Source organism: Astatotilapia calliptera, chromosome 9 (genome assembly GCF_900246225.1).
Source record: "Astatotilapia calliptera chromosome 9, fAstCal1.2, whole genome shotgun sequence".
In the NCBI taxonomy this organism is placed as follows: Eukaryota; Metazoa; Chordata; class Actinopteri; order Cichliformes; family Cichlidae; genus Astatotilapia; species Astatotilapia calliptera.
Genome location: NC_039310.1, coordinates 28,681,306 through 28,697,765, shown reverse-complemented (window position 1 = coordinate 28,697,765; position 16,460 = coordinate 28,681,306). Strand labels below are relative to the sequence as shown.

The following is a 16,460-nucleotide window of genomic DNA, read 5'->3' as shown; positions in this document are numbered from 1 at the left end:
CAATAAAAGGTGAATCAAATGGACCATTATGGCAAGGCTGGGATGGTCAGTTTGGTAAAGTAAATCCGTTGGGCATCTTTCTTTGCCTTTAGACAATAATTCTGATGGCAAAAGAGCCAAACGGGACAGGAAAAAAAAAAGAAAAGAAAAAGGAAACTATATTACACTGTGAGAGGGCGACTGATCCAAAACATAAACACAAAACTGAAACTGGATCTTATTGTAAGGTTATCGGGCCTTATTCCAGTTTGAGGGTCGACGTGCCAGTTCACACTCCACACCAGTTGGTGGCGGTAAAGCACCATTTTGTTGTTTGACAACCGCCAATAAACAATGTAAAGAAGACGAAGCGCCTTCCGGGATGACGGAGCTATTTTTTAATCTAAAGCGAGTAAAAGGTTGAATTTGGATGATAAAACAAACTAAACCAACGTTTGGATCGATATCTGCATCGATCTGCCCACCCTTGTCTCCTGAATCGTAGCTGAGATCAGCGTGAATCACGTGGGTCTCTGCTCCCTGATCTGTTTCCTGTGTTTGGAAAGAGTTGCAGCTTCATCGCGGAGTTTCTCTCGGTTTGTGGGCTCATCTAAAGGTAAGCACCGAGCTAACTTTACTGTGAGTTCAGTTCATGTTGAGTTTAGCTCCTGAATGAGGTCTTCTGCTGCTCTCCTCGGTGTCTGTTCACAGTTTATTGTGAACACGTTGAGAGAAGAGTGAGAGAGTGTTTGGAGAAAAACACCAACTAATCATTAGCTCAGCATGCTGGGAGAAGTTGGAGCAGAAAAGTCTTTTCATTGTCCCTGCAGCTGTTTTTCTGCCTGCACCAAACCTCTACAGCCTCGTTTCTATTTGAAGTGATAACAGGAAATGGATGAGAGCGATCTGCTGCAGTATCAGGGTCACAGTCAAAGGAGCTTGCAAAGAAAAGCGTCTGGACTTCTTTAAGTTACTTGAAGACATTGCTGAAAATGTTGAAATGTATTCACTCACTTTTTATTATTATTTGTAAATATGTGTGCAAATGGTTGGTTTTTTTGTACTGTTTTCATCAATAAATCTCAGCAACAAAGGACATACACCCATGTGTGTTGATTTCTCCCTAAGATGGCAAACTGAAACACTCCAAGTTGGTGACTTTTGGAGATTTATTTCCCTGGATGATTGAGAATGCTTCAAGATGAAACACAAAAGGAAGTAAGTTCACAGCTTTTAGCAGCTCCCCCACCCCCTCAGTCACACACCCCCACTCCCCTCCCTCCAGAATTCCCAGGTAACAACCTAATATACATATGAATGACTAGCCAATTTAGCTTCCACTTGGCTGAAGCTAAAGCTTAGCTAAAAGCCTACCAGCCATTTGGCTGCTCTCCGGCTTTTAAAGGTTGAAAGGTAGAAGCCTGGCAGTGTTAAGTACATCTACCCTGTTGAACTTATTATGGGAAATAAATATTTAAATAAAAACAAGCTGCTGATTATTTCACATTTTACTTGTGAGCAACGGCACATTTAAATCTTACAAATATAGTTATTTGGCTTATATCGTGATAGATATCGTTATCGCCTGAAATGAAAAAAACATATCGTGATATGAAAAAATCTTATATCGCCCAGCTCTACCTTCAGGCTTAGAGGGAACCTGTTCTGCCCGGTGGTGTAGGGTCCTAATTACTCCAAGTTTGTGTTCCAGAGGGTGATGGGAGTCAAAGAGGAGGTACTGGTCCGTATGTGTGGGCTTCCGGTAAACTTCGATGTACTACGGACCAGTACCTCCTCTTTGACTCCCATCACCCTCTGGAACAGGAAGATGTTAACAAAAACTAATGAAACAGAGATGAAAGTAAACAGTGTTCATATTTGAAGCACAGAGAATAAAAATATATTGTGGTGGTTAATGTGCAGCTCCTGGTGATTTGGTGAAGTCGTGTTTTTAATCATGTGAATGTTGGGTTTTATTTTATCTACAGAAGTTTTTCCCACCTGTGATCGTTCAGATTGATTTGTTGGGTTGACTTGAATCATGTGAAGGTTTAAAGCTGCACTTCCCCCAAAAAGAATAAAGTATAATTGTGAAGAATGTAAAAATGTCTTCCTGTGTCAAACACAGCTGCAGTCAAAGCAGGAAGGAAAGCACTGAAACCACTGATCAAAGCTCATTAATCAAAGACCGCTGATCAATGGCCATGAGTACCATTCAGAGAGAGTTGGGGAGTCGCTGCAATCACAGCATTTGATCAGAGGTTGTTGATCAATGATCATGAGGATTTGCATATTAATGCTCAATAACTGACCTCCCAGCCCATTGTTCCTTCAGTGGTTCTAGTTTCAGTCATTATGCAAATGCACTGTTGAAGATTGAGGAAACCTGCAGTCGGCTGAGACTGAAGAAGTCACTTGGATGAGTGACGAAACGTTTCTCCCACAAAAAGCTACGTCCAGATGAACAGAATCAAAGTTTGGGGAATGGTGGAGTTTGGAGAGTGGCACCATGGGGGCTGGAGAGACTTGTGAAGTGGTGATCAGGTGTGGGCCTCTGTTATTATGAATGGTGGAGGTGGTGGGTGGAACTGGGGGGCTGAAGGAGTTGAAAGTGTGGGGTGGGGGAGTGACAGGTCTGTCCCTGTTTGTGGAAACCACAGGAGGAGCTGTTCAGGCTGTTGCTGGGTGTGAATTGTTGTTGGAGTCTTTAAACTTGTAGTTGCTGTTTTCCAGACTGAAGCAGAGTCGTTAGCTGAAAACTGGTTTTAGAGGTTCATTCAGGACACCTTCTCAGGCTCTTACAGCCTTACCTGTATCATAACAAAGTGTATAAACCCCAATCCACCTTTAACATGGTCCTTCTCCCAAACCTTCAAATAGGACTTTCTGGCCCTGTCATAGTAAAGGGCTGCTTAGAATATTAGAGCCAATGTCACAAAGTTCCTCCTGAAGTATAAGTGAGTGAGAGAGTTTCCTCACTTTGCAGCACAACACGTCTCACAAGATTTCTACAAGCAATCAGAGTGAAATTTGTACTTTGTGTTGTCAGATGAACATATGAGACACTTTGACTCTTCAGTGCAGTGTGGAGCCTAACAAAGATCTGTTTTGTGTCCCAGCTGATCAGCAAGAGGAGAAGAGTCTGACGGAGCAGCAGAGGAACATTTTCAGCCATCTGGACTCAGCTGAGTCACTACAGAGGAAACAATGAGCTCAACACAGAAGGTGAGGAAAATATCACAGTTTCACCAAATAATCAGTCACGTCTAAAACTCTCATCCTCCCAACCTGTTATATGACTGTGTTGTATATTATGTTGTTTTTTAGAGACCACAGCACATGTTAAAATCAGGAAGGTTTATTCATCAACATTATTAATAATCAAATGGACATTTGTCAGAGTTTTACCCCTGATACTGCTGGATAAACAGAAACTCACTCAGGAACGAGGTCACACAGAGCTCAAGTTTTCACTCGCGAGGGGGAAGCAATTGTCTCCAACCCATTTCAACTTGCTTTACCCCTGCAGGTTGTTTTTATTGGTTACACACATGAATATTCATAAAGCTTGTTGCTGTATTACCTATGAGAAACTACTATAACTGGTTATAAAGTGATTGGACTGTGCAAGTGTGATTATACATTGTGTCAGCATCATGAGCTTCAGTTTAAATGAATCTCTGCTACACTTGATGTAATCTAACTGTGACATGAGCACCACAGTCACTGTGCACCAGTCACACACTGTTCTTTACTTTAAATCCATCACAGTTCAGCAAACGAACCTGTTTATCCTGCACTAACCTGCAGAGGATCTTCATGCAGTCTTTAAATAACACAGTTAATCTGCCTCAGATTGTTTTGCAGCATCTTTCACTATCCAAAAAAACACAATGTCACATGTACAGACCCAATATCTGATTTCAACACATGAGGACTTACATGTAAGCTTTAATCTCCAGTTGATCAAATCCCACTGAGCAGTCCTTCCCTTTAAATCTAACCTCTCTTCTTCCTCTCCTGTCCTGTGTGTCTTATCTTTCTCCATCTCTGAGTGAAGTTAGCTCTCTTTCTTTTCTCTCCCTGTGATGTACAGCAGCTGGACCTTTAGCCAGCAACACACTGTGAGACAAACTGCACACAAACAGTTTGTGTGTTTGCTGATGTTTGTTGATAGAAACGCTGCATTTGAAATTACCTGTTTGTTCAGGTGCTGTGCAAAAAAGAAAGAAGAACAACGTCTCACTTTAACTCCTGACTATGACGCACAGTTTTGCCTCTTTCATCTCTTTTTATGTTTCAAACCCTGGTGATTAGTACACGATCAGGATTGTCTTTCATGTGTTTCTTTTCCCGTTTCTCAAGTTGGTTTGATGTTTGATGCCTGCAGTGATGAAATAAACCCCTCACATGCCTTAAAAGTAACACATGTTTTGTAAATGTAAGGAGTACAAAATACAATTTTCTTTTTCTAATGTAGGGAGCAAAAGTAAAATATTTTCCTTCACTGAATCAACTTTTAAATGTTACATTGTAATTATTAATATTGAAAAATGACAAAATGATAGAAATATATAATAGGAAACATAAAAGTATAGACTTGGTAAACATTTATACTTTTCTGAGTGTGTTAGCATGCTAGCATTAATAACTGTGTACAGCAGGAGGGATGGGCATGATTTTAGTGTTTGAACAGTCATGAATTATTTTTAACATGAGGTTGGATGTAATGTGTTAGAACTACCAGCAGGTGGGGATAAGAGACCTTTAAGGTGTTTGGTGCCACACTCCACCTTCAGGTTTAAAACTAGTGTTAATGGAGGGAGTTTGAAGGTTGAGTTTGTTCCACGACTGCATTTCACTCACTGCCTCTGTTTGTATCTCTGTCACTGCAGGACCAACATGGAGCGAGAAGTCAGCGCTCTCAGGAGGCCGACAAACCTCACAGAAGAAAGGGAGAGAAAAAACACACCTGTGACGAGTGTGGGATGGGTTTTATTTCCAAGTGTCACCTGAAACAGCATCAGGTCATCCACACTGGAGAGAGACTGTTCAGCTGTGACTTGTGTGGAAAGTCTTTTTCCTGGAAGGGTTCCCTAAAAAGACACCAACTCAGCCACAGTGGAGTTAAAGCGTACAGCTGTGATCAGTGTGGCACAGCTTTTACTCAAAGTGGCCACTTACAGAGGCATCTAGTTACCCACTCTGGAATTAAGGCATACAGCTGTGACTTTTGTGGAAAAACTTTCAGCCACATAGAGACCCGAAATACACACATACGCATTCACACCAGACATGTTGTGTACTGCTGTGAACAGTGTGGCAAACAGTTTATAACCAACAGGCAGTTACAACAACACATGTTGACCCACACTGAGGGACGACCTTATAAATGTGACCTGTGTGAGAAGACTTTTAAAGCTCCATGTTACCTGAGGCAACACCAACTGATCCACACCAGAAAGAGACTCTACAAGTGTAGTTACTGTGAGGTATGTATTTATATTGTTATCTTGTCATTTTAGCCTGACTGTTTGGAACAACTCTGCTCATTAAACTGTGTTAGCATGTTAGCAATTCTACTGCATGGAAAAGCAGCTCTGAGTGATTATTCAGATTTTCATTTCAGTTGTGAGTTTTGTTTACACGATCATGAAAAACTAAAAGTCCTGAAAATTAATATGATGGTGTTATTTAATGTTCAGGCAGTTTCCTGGTATATAATGATATTGTTATTATTTCAGCATAAAAGGCCTTTTGTTTACAGAGCCTGATTCCTCTGTCAGGAGCACATGTAATAAAATAAAACACAAATGAAAATAAGCACAAAACCAAAACATTCAGTAATCTTCTCTTATGGTTAACAAAGTTGTATCGTTACGTAATGGTATTGTAATATTGTAGCAGTAGTATCATTGCTTGTTTTTAACTTTAGTACTTTTAGACATTAGTGTTAAAATACTAATTTAATGTTATAATTGCAGTGTCATGGGGGTAGTAGTGTTTGTCTTGTGTCCCATTGAGCTGAGTGTTATAACTGCACAGTTACAGTGTTATTAATGCAGTATTAAATGAGTATTACTGCAGTTAGTAGTTTAGCACTGTGTTGGTACCCTGCAAATATTAGCATAGTAGTACTTTAGTGTAACTCAGATGTTACTGTAACATGAAATAAGTATTACTGTAGTATTATGATGGTAGTATTGTAGTTATTGCAGCCCAGTAAACTGAGTGTGTTAACTGAAACAGTAAAATGTAATTGGACGTCTGCAGAGATGCTCTTTCCTTCAGGCGACGTTCAGGATAAAAATGTTGAAGGACTGACTTACACTGTCTTTGTGTCTTTGTTTAGAAGCAGAGCGACACAGATGGATCCAGTTCTCAACCCTGTCATTACTGTGGTGGTGGGAAAGAGTTTGTCTGTGACCTTTGTGGAATAACTTTCAGTGATCAATACACCCTAAAAAGACATCAACGTAAACACACTGGAGACAAACTGAAATACTGCAAAGAATGTGGGAGAAGCTTCACCACATCACATCACTTAAAATGTCATGAACTGATTCACAGTGGGGTTAAAAAGCACCTCTGTGATCAGTGTGGGTCATCCTTCACCACTGCAGTCAACCTTAAAACACACAAACGAGTCCACACAGGAGAGAAACCATACAAGTGCAGACACTGTGACAAAAGCTTCTCACATTCAGGTACTCGTAACAATCATGAACATACACACATGGAAGGAAACTACAGCTGTGACCAGTGTGACAAGAGCTTCAGGAATCTCAGTTCATACTCCAAACACAAACGATCCCACGTTACTAATAAACTGTTTCACTGTTACCAATGTGCCAAAACATTCACCTCATTGTCTGCTCTGTGCAAACATCAGCGTGATCACTCAGGGCTGAAATCACTCCCATCACAGTGAATCTGAAGAGACAGAAAGATCCTCTTCTAGTTTGAGCGTCAGACTTTAAACCCTTGAGATCAGGCTCCACAGAGTTTAGATGTAAAAATCTGATGAGACAGCTGTGAATGAAAATGTTCCTCAAGTAACATTTTAACCCTCAGGGGTCAACGGCATGTCAAAATCACATGACCAATTTAAGAGCAACAAGATGCAGTAACCCAGGGTCTCCATTTCAACTGGAGTCGAAAGTGTGGACTTCAAACTATGTACCAGTTTTTAAATTGTGTTGACAGGCCATGTAAAACCAGATTCATGATAAAAATTTGGCATTTGGTTGTTTAGGAAGATGGGGAAGTTTCAGGAGTGACGCCAGTGAGATAGAGAGAGTGATCAAAAGAAAGAGAACAAGTTTTGAGATGTGAGACATTTGCTACGGTTACCGTGTTTGCAGTGTGTAGTTGGTGTGTAGTGTCGTCCAAAGGTTTGTTTTGTGTGTCAGAAGAATGAGGCAACTGCTGAATGCAAAAAAGCCACCAATGGCAGTGTTGTGGACTTTTTATGACATATATACCTGTATACACTGGACTTACACTGACATGTATACACTATTGTTACATTGAAATTGTTAAATGTTGTCATTGTTTTACTTAAATTTGCAAACCTTCTCTTAACCTGTGTGTTTAGAGACGAGAGTTAATTAAACTTACTGAGTGTGCACCTGGGACTCTTTCTCTCTGCTCATCTTTATTGACTCATGTTGTGTCCAGCGTTTCCAAAGTCTATCTGGTAAACAAACCTGGGCTGCGGGGGATGCACCTGGGATTGTTTTTTCTCACCTCAGTTTTTTCGCCTTCTGGCAGCTATGTTTTTTCTTCCTGTTCTTATGAGTCTAAATATTAAACCCTGTTCCAAGAATTCTACGCCGGTGCAGCCCCCTCTAGCTTCTGCTCGGTGGCTACTGGGTGACGCCTTGTCTGGGGATCCTCAGCTCTTCCCATGAGGGTGGCACGGATGCCCCTCCGGTGGTCCTCCTTGGGCTCTAGCACTCTGGGGCCTCTGGATGTCTGGGGCCTGGATCTCCTCCATGCCTGCTTCATGCCCTGGGGGACGGGGCTATGGCTCGCTACACCCTCTCAGACCATTACATGTGGAAACCATTTGAATACAAGCGCGCTGATCCACACAGGTGTGCACACGGGTGTTCACTGTTCATAGACTTAAATTACACCTTTCTTGGCTGCTACTTCAAAGCACATTGTGCGCTGTCTGTCCTGCGGGCTGCACAACAACATTGAATATTTAGTATTTACTGCTGTTTACACTTAGCTAGATTAATGCGATGGTGTTGTGTTTAGTATGTTGCTTTGGTTTTTTGTTTTTTTTTGCTTGTTTTCTATTCTTCTACTCTCAACAGGTGATCCAGGAGATTTTTTTTCCCCTTTCTCACTGTCCCTCTCCCCTTCTGTTTTTCTTTTCCTTCCTCTTTCTTTCTCCCTTTCCTATCCCTCACTCATGTCTGTCCCGTCTGTAACATCTGAAAATAAAATATAATAAATAATAAAAACAAAGGTCGATCAAATGGACCAATACGGCAATGCCACGATGATCCATTTGGCAAAATGAATCCATTGGGTATCCTTGTTGGTCTTCAGACAACAATTCTGACGGCTAAAGAACTAAATGGGACAGGCGGGAAAAAAAAAAAAGAATTCTACCTTTTTCCAGAGGATCTTTTTGAGTGCCTTGATTTTAACTGAATCCAAAAAAGCTGGATCTCCACATTGTTGAGGGAATAATAGAATAGAATTCAACTTTATTGTCACTGCACAAGTACAAGTCAACAAAATGCAGTTTGCATCCATCCAGAAGTGCTTTAGCGATGATATAGATATATTACAAATATATATTAGCAATAATGTAGATATATAAATATATTACAGAAATCGGTCTGTTATAGGTATGAGAGTACAAAATATGGGGCCATTTTGGGTATGTTATAATGTTCACGGTATGAAGGTATGTTATGAATATGCTATAACTATAGGTATGTACAGGCTGTAGTGGTGTACAAGCTGTGAACAGGATATAAATATGAGAACTATACAGAAATATGAACTATGCAAGTTATAAACAGTTGTAAAATTAAAATTATCGTATTATACAGAATGATTATTTATACAGAATTATACAGTAGTGCAGTTAAGATAAGTGAAATATGTGGATAATTTCTACAGAGGTTATATAAAGTGCTAGTGGTTGTGAGTGGTGGTTCAGTCCATGTTATTCTTGTGTGTATGAGAGTACAGTTGTCCATTGGTTTGTTTTTGTCCATTGTGTGTGTTTAGGTGGTTGTGTGTATTTTCAGTCCATGAGTTTAACGTGGGTCAGATGTCAGGAAGCAGAGTTCAGGAGTCAGGTGAATAAGGTTACCATGATGAGTCTGTGAAGGTTCTCAGTCATCCAGGTCTGTGATGGACCGAGCAGTGAAGGAAACTTAGGCACAGGTTAAAGTCCAAAAAAAAGATTTTTTATTTAACCCAAAAAACATAATTGGTTAACTCATGCAAAAAGAATCAAAATCTTGGGCCCATAAAAGAGGTCAAAATATCAAAACTCTACTCAAAGTTGACAACACAACTAATAACTCAAACAAACTGACCTAACTTAACGAGACAAAGGGGAAACTTAAATAGTGGCTGATCAGCCCACAAAAAACACAAGAAGGGGTAAAACACACAAAACCTAACTAAACCAAACATAATGAACTCCAATTCCCCCCCATGGTCCCGAGTTATGGCATGAACCAATTTGTAGTCTTCCTTTAAAGCTCGCTCCGCCCCTTTTCCACCTCTTGGCTCCTTAATCAAGGGACTGGAACAGCTGCAACTAAGGTAACTCAGAAAACAAAAAATTAATCATACATAACAGTGTAAACTAAAATGTGCGCACTTATTTTAGAATGCAGTGTTGTGTCTGTGAAGGTTCTCAGCCATCCAGGTCATCGTAGTCAAAGGAGCTTGCAAAGAAAAGCGTCTGGACTTCTTTAAGTTACTTGAAGACGTTTCACCTCTCATCCGAGAAGCTTCTTCAGTTCTAAGGTCAAATGGTGGAGAGTCCCAGATATAAACCTAGTGGGAGTAACCCCCCACAGAGGGACAAAAGGACCCCCTGATGATCCTCTAATTGCCTGAGCCAAGATGTGAAACTGGGTGTGGGTCACAATCAGCCGAGGTTTTGGGTGATTAGGTAGAGGATGTACATGTCAGTTCCCTGAATTGTTTGTTGTGGAAAATTTAACAATAACCCGCAACACACCCAGTGAGCTTGATTTGAAGTGGGTTTAATAAACACATTGCAATGTGGAGAGAGCATCCCAGTGAAACATCAGGACCACCTCTGAATTGTGGCCACCGTCCTTACATCTTATATACAGAGACACAGACAAAGAACATTCCACAAACTCTTACAAAGCGCATCTTTGGTCTCGTTCTCTTGGTGGCGCTGTCACTTGGTGTTCACTCGCTCTGCGGTAGAGTATCACTTCCTGTTCCTGCTCAAACACAGTGGTGTTTCTGAGTAGCTTATTTGCTTAGCGATTTAAATGAACAACTTTTACATACATTCTTTTTTCATAGTATAATCTTCACGTGCTTCATCCGAAGCACACTTTCTGTGTACTTACTACCTAATTTATAGCTAAAGTATTCACTCACTGTCTCTGTACTGTTTCGCTAGCTTAGCTTAGCTCGTAGCCGACTCATTAGCACCATGGCTACTTCACCTGTCCCTCCTGCACTTTCTTGCTCATTGTGTCAGATGTTTAGTTACTCCTCGGCCTCCTTTAGCAGTAATGATATCTGTAACAAATGTGGCATACAGTGGGGCAAAAAAGTATTTAGTCAGCCACCGATTGTGCAAGTTCCCCCACCTAAAATGATGACAGAGGTCAGTAATTTGCACCAGAGGTACACTTCAACTGTGAGAGACAGAATGTGAAAAAAAAAAAAATCCATGAATCCACATGGTAGGATTTGTTTCACAGAATCAGAAACGGGCATACAACTCCAAACAAACAAAATCAACCAAAAGCAAGTTTAAACAGATACATTTTTAACTGCTTTTTACAAGAAATGACTGAGTCCAGAGATCTCAAACGCAAAGGGAGCGAGTTCCAGAGTCTGGGGGCCACTGATACGAACGCTCTGTCACCTTTTGTTTTAAACTTGTATGCTGGACAACCAGCAAGCCCTGGTCACATATCCTCAGAGACCTGCTGCGATGATAAGGAAGAAGATCAAATTCAAATTCAAATTCAAATTTTATTTGTCACATACACAGTCGTACGCAGTACAATATGCAGTGAAATGCTTAGACAACTGCTCATGACCTAAAGAAAAAAAGACTATGAATAGGATAGGAAATAAATATGAAAATTAAAATGAAGGGTAAATTTAACTAGTAAGGAATAAAATAAAATATAAAAATTAAAACCCAAAATCCTACAGGGAGCACACTTAATTCAAACTGAAAGTCCAGTAAATATTCAGGAAATTTATGTTAAATTACACTTAAAATCTAAATTTACATGTGATATTATGTAAAATTAACACTGAATTGTAATTTTAAAGCAGAAAGTGCTACTGCTGTAAGTAAGCCTAACAGCTTCCAGATCACTTATATTTCTGGAAAGATGGCAAGAAGGGCATCACTGCTCATTTCTACAATCTCTCAAATGTTGGAATACAAGCCTTTGTCCCATAAAAATGTTTACTAAAACCTACAAATGAAGAGTTATCCTGGAAAAATTATTATAGATGTTTTAAGACCGTAAAACCTCTCACTACACACTTTATACACTTTTCTCAGACAGGCACGAACCTTTTCACACGTTTCTCTTTTGTTTAAACACTCTTAAAGTTCAAACCTTCATAGAAACATAAGTCCAGTATTACCAAATGAAACCATGCAAAACGTTTCGTCGGAATTGTTGTGTTGAGGAGAAAACTTACAAACATACAGTAGGCCACAGCACTTCAGGGTTACACTGCTCGCGATCGAAGATTTATATAAATTCGACAACCTAAACGCCTTTTGTACTGTACAGCAGCGGTCTCCAACCTTTTTTGCACCACGGACTGGTTTAATGTCAGAAAATATTTTCATGGACCGGCCTTTAAGATGTCGCGGATAAATACAACAAAATAAAATGATACAGACAAAGAAAAAAACTGTGGTATTTTGTAAATATAATAATAAACGCGCATTCACTGTGTAATTGTGTAACTTTATTAGCAGCGTACTCCTGAAACCAACAACGCTGAGAGTAACATCCTCCTCTCTGCTTTTTGATGCTCTCTAGTCGCTATGGTAACGCGTAAATAGTTCTTTCAAAATAAGACACATGACTACAACACGAGACCCAGGGGAAACCAACTTAACGATTAAAAACCCTGAAAACCATACACTTCCCACCCGAGCCTCAACTCTCGTGGCCCGGTACCAAATGAGCCCGGGTGTTGGGACCGCTGCTGTACAGGAGACACGGCACTAGATTGATTGACAATGGTCTACACAGCAATCAGAATGCACAACACAATGTGCTGTAAAAAATAAATAATTAAAAAACAGCGAGTGACCACTGTACAATAATTTCCAGTAGCACTGCTGATATATGAAATGTTGAGTTTTGAGGTTGTATTGAAACAAGTGCATTGTACTAGAAAAAGGCGTTTGAAGGATTATTTTAAATTTATGAAAAAGCCTTTATGTAGAAAACGTAACAAAAAAACGAAAAGATAAAAAATAACACATGGACACTTTTGGCCACAAACAAGCTGAAGGTATGGTGATGTTTTTTAAATAAACTCAGAGTATTAAAAACACTTAGAGCCAAATTTATTTATCAGCAGCATCACTAGTAACAAAAACACAATTTAGTTTTCGCTGTAAAAATCGATTAAACTGAATTTACGTGTTTCCGGTTAATGTGGAGGTCACGTGTTTCCTGTTACTGTGGAAGTCATGTGTTTCCAGTTAGTGTTTTTTTTTGTTTTGTTTTTTTCCAAGTTGAGTTAAACTTTATTAAACTGTAGATTCATACATTCGCTCCACATCACAGTAATCAGAATTTTGCCCTTACATGATAAATGTTCCATCTAAAACTTTTCATGTTTACTTATTTCATATTTGTTGCTACGCTGCATAAGAAAAGATGCAGAAAGGGCCCTTCATGAGAAGATTTGGTGCTGTAACAACATACAAATATGAAATAAATGATTCCTCATAGAATTGTTTTTATTTTGTTTCCATAAAAGCAGAAATAGAACACGACCACATCCAGTCCAGGTGCCGCTCTGGTTGGAGGATGTCGAGCAGAAACCCTTGGTCAACATTGGAAACATTAAAAGTCAGTGTGGGGGGAGACGTGTGCCCGTCATCGGACTACGCACACATCCAGAATACAGAACTTGGCTCTACAAGTAGGGCAGGGAACCCTGCTGGACAACCACGTCTCCGGTGTCTGCTCGTCTAGACGGCTGGCGAACCATCGACCCAGACACAACAGACACCACATGGGTCTGCAGTGACACTGCTGGCAGTCTGAATCGTCATCATCGGTCTCTGCTTCGTGGCAAAGCGTGACCAGTTTGGCGTTTGCTGGAACCTGCATGCGGCCGATACAGGGCTCTAACTCCTGTCCGTGGGGGAGGGCATACGGCTGATTGAGGTCCACCTGAGCCTTGAACGTTTCCAAAAAGAGTTCACTGAGTGTTCGATGGATCACCACATTAGGAGAGTTTTTGATGGGAGCCCGGAGCTTCTCCCGGAGCTCTGCGTACTCCGTAGAGTTGAGCTTGATATTGAATGGTGTGACAGCAGGGTTAATGCTGTCAACTCTCAGGGACAGGATCTCTGTGGGCGAGGCCGAATCCGGACTCAGGTGGTTCTGTGTGGACTCTGTCACTGTGACGTGGCAATCGCTCTGCAGGGCCATGTAAATGTGATACGTGGTCACCTTTAACACCCAGGTGTCAGTGACGATGACTCTAGCTCCCGGTGCTCCTGTAGCAAACTTATCTATGTGTCTGAACTCAGTGTTGATGCTGACTGCCACAGAGCCCCAGCTGGAGAAAGGGGGCTGCACATGGGCCTGCAGCACCTTACTGATTGGATGATTGTGCCAACGACGCCGGGACCAGTAGAAGACAATTATCCAGCTGACCGACTGGAGGCAGAGAGACAGAAGGAGAAACGCTCTCCAGTTGTCACTAACCTGGTAAATGTTAACCAGGTTTTTTTCTGGAGCAGCGACACACATTCCCATGTAGTAACCTAAAGGCAGCGCGGAGTGGACCACGATGGTGATGCTGGTCCTTCTGATGTGATACTGGATGAAGCCCATGTCCTCGCTGCCCAGCCACGACGAGAACAGGTTCTGGATGGTGAGGCCGGCCGAGCGGAACTCATTGGAACACAAAACAGAAGGAGAGGACGACGTAAGCCAGAGTAAACGACAGCTCCGGGCTCTCCATACTACTGCCAAGGTCCTTTTTTTTTTTTTTTTTTTTTTTTTTTCATACTTTAATTAAATTTATGCACATATTACTGTCACCGTGACAGTCTGCGGAGGCAGACCGTGCGGAAATGTGTGTGGTGGACCCAGGAGCAAACACAAGCGAGGATGCAGGAGTGGAGTTAAACAAAAGCGAGCCTTTTATTCTGGCTGATGAAAGGAACAAAACAGAGTGAGGGCAGCATAAGAGTAATAGTTCAAACAGAAACCTAAACTGGACATAAACTAAGGAAAAGCTATGGCTGGAGATACGGAACACAGGGGGTGGTAACACAGACGACGCGACACAGACTACATGAAACACAGAGACTAAATACACAAGAGGGATGATCAGGGGAAGTGGCCACACATGGGAACACAGCTGACACAGATAAACATAACAAGACAAGGCAGGAGTAAACAACACTGACGGGAGACTGTCAAAGTAAAACAGGAAGTACACAGAGGTGCAAACAGGAGGAGAGAGAGAGCACGGGCATAGTGGGCTGGGGAAACATGGAATGAAACACAAGGAGGGGAGATGAGGGCTCACAGATACATAGAGGGGCACACAGGGGATAAGAGTCACAAGGGGAAGTCAAATAAGGAACAACATAACAGGACAACTCAGGAAACATGACCTAAATAAGGAACGAAATACAAAAATACAAGAAACTAAGAATACTGGGCCCACATGGCCCAGGACCATGACAATTACAATCTCTCGTTGGGAGACAACATTAGTGCAACAACATCTTGAAAAGGTTAAATAAGAAACCAAACGAAAAAAAAAACAAAAAACAAAACAAAAAACCCCCCCAAAAAACAAAAACACATATATACATATACATAAATATATGAAGGCCATTTTTATGACATATAACAGTTTCCTTTCTGCGAACACTTTAACATACATGTGGCTTAATTAGTACACCAAAAACACAATCATTAAAAGGATAGAGATTGAGTCCCATTGTCGAATATCAAAGCAGCCTCTTTACATGAATCCCTCAGTAATTCTAAAGATGACAAAAAAGATTTTAATTCAATTTTCAATACAGTTAGGGAAGGTCTTTTACTTTGCCATTTGCATTTGTGTATGTGGTATTTGCCCATAATTATCACCACCTTGTGTAGCATGGACAGTTCCTTAGATGGATCACCATTATTATATAAAACTTGTGTTAGAGTCAGTGGGGTCATCCCATCTATTCTTATACTCAACCAGTCTACTAAATCTTGCCAGAAGTCAGTTGTTACTGAGCAGGAAAAAAACAAATGATCAATACTTTCCACATTTTGTGAACAAAATCCACATGGCTCTACCTCAAACCCAAACCTTTTTTAAGCATTTCAGCTGCTGGGTAATATCCATTAATTATTTTAAATTGCATTTCTTTGACTTTGGGGGGGATAGGCCATTTGAAAAAGTGCGTATATTTGTTCGTTATTTTAATATTACTCCCTTTTAGTTTTGTGTTAATGTTAAAGTCGTGAAATAATTTGTTTTTAAATATCTTGTTCATGGTTTTATTATTACAGTTTTTATCCGTCAAAGGAATCTGGTTTAGATGTAAAGAAGGTAGACTAATTTGTGCCTTAGAGTAATACAAATAACCTTGAATCAAACTCAACAGAGGTAAGGGGATCGCCTTACAAACCTTGTCATATTCTCTAAGGGAACACTGAATGTTAAACTTAGCATTAAAAACACCCACTGAGAGAAACTGTCCCTTTCATCAAGTAAGTCTGTTATAAAGATTATGTTTTTTTCAAACCACTCTTTAACAAACAATGACTTCTTATTAATTGTAATTGTTCTGTTATTCCACAAGGTGGAGCAATGTGGTGAAAAGTTATGGGCAAACACCATCTTCCAATAAGACAAGACCTGCTTATGATATTCTGACAGTTTCACAGGCAACTTCAATATATCAAAATCACATTTCAGGAGAAAATCCAACCCTCCCACCTTTTTGAAAATATTTTTTGGGATATGGAACCATATGGAGTCAG

The 16,460-nt window shown here is 40.5% G+C and overlaps 1 protein-coding gene and 1 pseudogene across 1 annotated transcript; one reads left to right on the top strand and one right to left on the bottom strand.

Moving 5' to 3' along the window:
• Positions 1-3,186: 3,186 nt before the first annotated feature.
• LOC113029479 (zinc finger protein 135-like) lies at positions 3,187-7,614 on the top strand. The gene is made up of 3 exons (XM_026180365.1): positions 3,187-3,204; positions 4,875-5,471; positions 6,332-7,614. Exons 1-3 carry the CDS (start codon positions 3,187-3,189, stop codon positions 6,908-6,910), a joined length of 1,194 nt encoding a protein of 397 aa, XP_026036150.1. The 3' UTR covers positions 6,911-7,614.
• A 5,344-nt stretch (positions 7,615-12,958) lies between these two features.
• On the bottom strand, positions 12,959-14,424 carry LOC113029490 (E3 ubiquitin-protein ligase TM129 pseudogene; annotated as a pseudogene).
• Positions 14,425-16,460: the final 2,036 nt, after the last annotated feature.